At 41.4% G+C, this 5,974-nt stretch overlaps 1 protein-coding gene across 1 annotated transcript; it reads right to left on the reverse strand.

Moving 5' to 3' along the window:
• Positions 1 to 458: 458 nt before the first annotated feature.
• Positions 459 to 4,540, reverse strand: gpr61 (G protein-coupled receptor 61). The gene is made up of 2 exons (XM_079466934.1): positions 4,130 to 4,540; positions 459 to 2,660 (listed from the first exon to the last, which is right to left on the reverse strand). Exon 2 carries the CDS (start codon positions 2,410 to 2,412, stop codon positions 1,009 to 1,011), a length of 1,404 nt encoding a protein of 467 aa, XP_079323060.1. The 5' UTR covers positions 2,413 to 2,660; positions 4,130 to 4,540; the 3' UTR covers positions 459 to 1,008.
• Positions 4,541 to 5,974: the final 1,434 nt, after the last annotated feature.

The raw sequence follows: 5,974 nt of genomic DNA on the forward strand, positions 1-5,974 counted from the left end.
TTGGTAACCAAAGAACAGCGGTACCCATTCAACCCGTTGTACGGTTACCAACATTCTTTAAAATGTATTCTTTTGTGTTCTGCAGAAGAAAGTAAGTCATACAGGTTTGAATTGACAAGAGGGTGAGTAAATGATGACAGAGATTAAATTTTTGTATGAAATATCCCTTTAAGGGGATCAAAATTGAGAGAATTTCTATCTTTAATCCATGAAATGGCCTCAAAAATGCTGGACATTTCATACATAAATATTGTGATATTTTCTGCAACTATGGTTTAAAAATATAAAATAGGTTTCCAACTAGATTCCCCCAAGTGAATCGCGCACATTTTCACCACTGTGTTTATTTGTTTTCAGTTTCAGTGCCTTGTTTATCAGATTTCTCGGAATATACAAAAAAAGAAACAAGAGTCTATATCGCCCACACCAGTAAGTACGCAATATTTCACATGTGTTTTAAGATTTTACATTTATTCTTGAGGAAAAACGAAACGTTTTGAAATAAGACATTGTGGACAGCCATCATTTACGGCAACACGGCATATCTCCCACATACTGTAGGAGAAACAACTAAAGATTTAGAATCTTCCCACCACACAAACAACCTTAATTCAATATTAGTGTGAGCTCCAAAATTGTGTTGATACAATAACTAATTGTATATACTAATTTATTGTCTGAATTCACATTAAGAGCCTTAAAAATGACATCAATCACTTTCGGTTCACACTGCATTTTGAATACAGATTCCACATTACAATGTTGATTTGTGTAAATTTTTTTGGATCCATGTTGGAATAAGATAATTTACTATCAGTCCAACAACTGTGTGCACGTCAATTATATCCTCAAGAGAAAAATACGCTTTGGGTATGACACAAACCTAACCAAACATTTTAAACTAACTATGTACAAATTCCTGGGCAGAGTACAAAAAGATCCGATGGCAAAACATAGGAACAATATACGCTCAATTAAATATATAATTCACATCTGAAAATATCAACCTTACAGTTCTGCTTTAGTCTTGAGACAATTGTCTGATATATTAAGATCATTTATGTGTTGGTGTTCAATGAACTCAGAGGTCTCCTCCATGATCTGACCAGGAATATGGAAGTCAACAGAAGTCCTGTGGAGTTCGCTGGAGAGAGGATTGTCCTCCTCTTGTTGAGGGATGGATATGCTTTGGGAATTCCGTGGCCGCAAATTGCAGCCAGTGCCCTGAAGAAACTGAAGAAAGTTCTCCTCAATAGAAGCCTCTCTGCTGGGCAACTGTTCCTCCTCGCCCGGACGGCCCCACTTGAAAACAAAAGCGAGGTTCCTGGCCAGTTCCTCCCGGATCTGCCGATTTAAACAACCGTAGAAAAAAGGATTGGAAGTGAAGCAGAAGTAGCCAATCCAAGTGAAAACGTCCTCTAGCTGAACCATGCGTGCAAGAGATTCAAGTGAAGATGGCATGACGGCACAGTACAGGTGGAAGGAGAAGTAAGGTAGCCAACACCCCAGGAACTGACCTCCGACGGCCACCAGCACAACTGCAGCCTTGCCACCACTGAAAGTTCTATGAGGGGTGGTCCGAGCACCGCTTAGGCTGCCTGCCATGCTCGAGCGGCTGCTCAAAGATTCGGAGCGGGGCCGGGGGGTCTCCATCCACGTGGGCACTGGGCCTTGCTGCATGGCGGCCACCCTGGCGACCTTAAACATGTTACAGTACACCACAAAGATGATAAGAACCGGACACAGGAAGTACATAAGGGTAAAGAGCACAGTAAACACCAAGCGTTGGGGTCCCCGTTCCACCCAGAGGAGCGAGCAGCACTTTGGTACAATGATATGTCCTATAACTTTCTCCAGCGCTGGACCTTTTTCTTCTCTTTCAAGCGGCCAGCCGAATAAAGGGAATGCAGACATGATGGTGGCTTTGATCCATATTCCAATCAAGACTGACACCACCAGCCCCACGGTCATTTTCACTTCATAGCGCATGGGATGAACGACATAGTAATATCTCTCCACGTTGATGGCGGAGATGGTGAGGATAGCAGCGCTGATCAGTCCCACGCTCAGACAGAGATAAACCTGACACAAAGCCTCATTAAAAAAGCCCTGCCCTGACAGGATTCCTAAAGGCATCAGCACCAGCGCCGCAATGAGATCCACCAGGCAGAGATGGAAGACGAACACAAATTTACGTAGTCGTGGCGTCTTCGCGATGACTGCCATGATGGCCAGGTTACCCGCTACGGCCAAGATGTCCATCAAGAGCATGGTGCACAGGGAAAGCGTCCAGAGCAGATGTCCATCTCTGGGCTCGCTCAGTCTTGAGGTGTTGGGCTGGGTCGCGGTTGGACGCCATGAGGTGGCGTGGGTGATGTTCCACAGTGTGCTGTGGGCGGTTGTAAGCTCCATGAGAGGATGGAATGAGGTTTGTGGGTGGAGGCGATGCTCAAGGGTCTATCACCCATCCTCCCCAGATAAAGTTGGGGATCCAGCAACACCGCTCGATGGTGGAGTTCTGGCGGTGTTACAGCATGATGCTATGAGCTGTTCTCTGAAGTTGGGGCATGTTAGGGTAACATCTAGTTGCATCTTCTAGGATTCAGCGATAAAGTCCATGGAACTTCATCTTGCTGGAGTCCAAAAGCTCCATGATATAACTGTGAAAAGAGACAGAAATTTGAGTCAGCAACTATTTTGAAAATTAACTCGGGTATGTACTTTATGCTTTGTGTACTCTATAAAAAATCATTACATAAACACACTGTTACAAATCATATGGTCTGTGTTTACAGTCATAACCTCACCTGGCGTAACTAAACCACTCCCTAACGTACTAAATCACATGCATTCGCCAACGTAGAATATGATTTTTAATTATAAAACAATATACCTCCTTTGTGTCTCGATAGCATCGATCCTTCCAAGTGTGCGTCCATACCCCTCGTGACACAGCGTGGTCAGCATTGTGTCAAGAGCTCAAAAGAATCTCTCATTCAGATATAAACTGTTTACTTTACGACACGTCCGTAACCATAGAGGCTTTGTTTTTTGCTTAAAGCTTGTGAGCAGAATGATTGACAAAAAGATTATATGACAAAAAAAATACGATGAGATTTGCTTTTGGTTTAGTTTCACTCTAAGCTCTATAATTGGCAATATGCCGAAACATTTTTATTTTACTAATTTTATTTGTTGGTTTAAAGATCCGGAGATCTTGATCTAGAAACTCTACATGTCATAACATCTTAATATGCATAAAATACTTTTGTCAGATGAATTGTCAAATGTTTGTTGAAATTGAAGAAAAGCAAACACACTTTTGGTTTTGTGTTTGGGTGTTGTAAAGAATTTGTATAATTACGTTTTGTCAGGTCATAAAGCCAGCGAGACACACTTTTTCTATAGGAGAGGATTCTGATCAGGTGTTTTAATAATGTTTATGAACACAACTGGCTAGGTTAAAGCTGTAGATCCCGCAGATGCATTTTAAAACGTTGCAAACAGTCACTCAGTGAGCTCTGCTACACTTTGTGATGCAAGAACCTTAAAGCAAGTAAAATCCGGGGGCTGCCAACAGAGAAACATATGACCACGTAATATGCACATGACTCAATATTTAGAGCAATGAAAACAAGCTATGTTGTTAAACAACATTATCCCCCCTCAGGGTGAGATGCACTTTTAACTGTCATTACAACTTATAACCCAGACCCACAAACATTAGGTCCGCTGTCACCTCACCAAAATAATCCACTACCACATTGACATATCTTCTGATGATATGTCTGATGTCAAATAGTTGACATAATCCACTGAGGTGAGCTGATTCAGTGCACCATTGCACATATCTCACCCTTGTCAACACCTTCATCCAAGCCCACCACCGGTTTAAATTCCTAAGAAAGCACACAAACAGCATTTTTTTTCCATGTCACCGCCAGCTAGCAAGAACCTGACTTGATCAATTCTGCACAGCTCCACATCATGAAATCCACTGGAACTCATTTGTCTGGGAATTCTACAGCATGCACGAGTTTAAGCAGGCATATATTGCCCCAGTGTGAGGTATGGACTTAAAGTAACGGTAGCTTCATGAGATAAGAATGAGAACATGATCAGAACATACCTGAGGCTACGGGAGCTTGCAGTAGTAAAAAGGTCCAGCAGGGAAGATCTCCTCTTCAGTTTCCAGGGTTAGTGTCGCACGGCAGTGAGAGAGGCATAAAATGAGGGGGAGAGAGGGAGAGAAAGCGAGCGAGAGAGAAAGAGGTACCCGACTCCTCTCCTCACCTGGCCCTTTCATCTCTCCTCCCCTCACCCTTTCACCCGCCCACACGCATGTACACACGCGCGCACAAACAGAGATATCGTCCCCTCCCCCGTCAGCTGAGCTTCAGGGAGCCGACTGGTCCAGGTAGTCGGGCTGGTGTTGCTGCTTCCGAGATGATGGAGAGATACAAAAGCACCGTCTCTTTAGACGCCGCTGTCTCTGCGAGGCACACGGACACACTCTCGCCCCTTTCTGACACACAAATACAAATAAACATGTGCTCTCCCTCACACGCGCACAGGGCAACCGCAGAGCAGAAAGGAGTGGAAACGGGGATGCAGGCAAGGAAACAGCCTTCCTCACATCGCTGGGTCCTAGTGTTAACGGATTCCCACTCAAAACAGGCGCATGCAGCGCATATGCTGAAAGGGGTCAATACGGGCACTGTGCGTTCTTGTAGTTTCATTATATATCTCCCTGACCTACATAGATCTCTGCGTTCAATCCTTTTAAGGCCCTTTCATGAGACCCTAATTATTTCTTAGTGGTCACAAAGTCTTGACAAAGTACAAAGCGTCTAAGGAACAGAAGTTATGCTGTTCAAGTGATGTCCAGGAGAACCAGAAAGATGTATATTTGCTGCTACAAGAAGACAGTCCACAAAGTCAATTTGTTAAATTGTTATACTGCTTAATACCTGTGTAGATGTAAACCTGACAGACGTGTAAATGTAAGCCTGGTGGGATGTTTAAACATTGCCTTTTTGTGAGGTTTTCTACATTCCTGTTTGCAATAAAAGAATAATGCTCCAACTATACATTTTAGGATTTACTGCAAATGTGTACAGGAATCATCTAAAATGAAAGATACTGTATTACAAATGCTAAGCATTATGCTTAAAACAAGTATGAGAACATAATCAGACACTAGGTTTGCAAAAACAATACAAATGGAGCTAAAGGTATATGAATTACTGAACATATTGTATGACTCGTATTTCTTTCAGCAAACCAGATGCAAAACTGAATTACAAATTACTGGACTCATATCTTTCTTTAGTTATTACAAAAAATACAACTGCTAACAGTCGCTGGAAAAATGCAAAACATTTTTTAGAAGCATTTAGCAGCATATAATTAAGAGAAATTTGAGCCTTTTTGTGATTTAATATAGTTTGTGTCTTCTGAAAATGTGTATACAGAATAAAGAATATTTATATGTTTCCCTCGCGTGACATGCCACCATCAAACACAGCTGTTCAGTCATGAGGACAATTTGCAGTTCAACCCCTAAAAGCTCATTCATCACGTGTTTCCTCAGGAATTTCTAATGGGCTTTTAAATAGCAGATTCTGCTTTGTATATAAAATAAAGTCATGTTAAATCATAAAGTCATAAAATAAAGTTGCTATGTTAAAATATGTCAAGAAGCTTATTAAAATGTAAAAGGAAAACAGCTAGCACTATTATTTAAGTTGATATGCTGGATAAATAAGAAAATATATACGATTTTAAATGTTGGTAAAAAGGAGATAAAATGATACAGATGTTGGCTTTTTTTAAACAACACTAACTTCTTTAAACCACTTACTTTATTTATAAATCACAATTCTAAAAATCCATAACAAATTCCAGAGGAGTTCTCCTCCAGGTTTTATAAATACAACCAATCTGAAATCTATAGGACTATGAGAATAAAACA

The sequence above is a fragment of the Barbatula barbatula genome (assembly GCF_947034865.1).
Source record: "Barbatula barbatula genome assembly, chromosome: 11".
Lineage (NCBI taxonomy): Eukaryota > Metazoa > Chordata > Actinopteri > Cypriniformes > Nemacheilidae > Barbatula > Barbatula barbatula.

What these genes read in the sequence shown, in the direction of transcription:
- gpr61 (XM_079466934.1), bottom strand. Translation starts at nt 2,412, where the DNA reads ATGGAGCTTACAACCGCCCACAGCACACTGTGGAACATCACCCACGCC.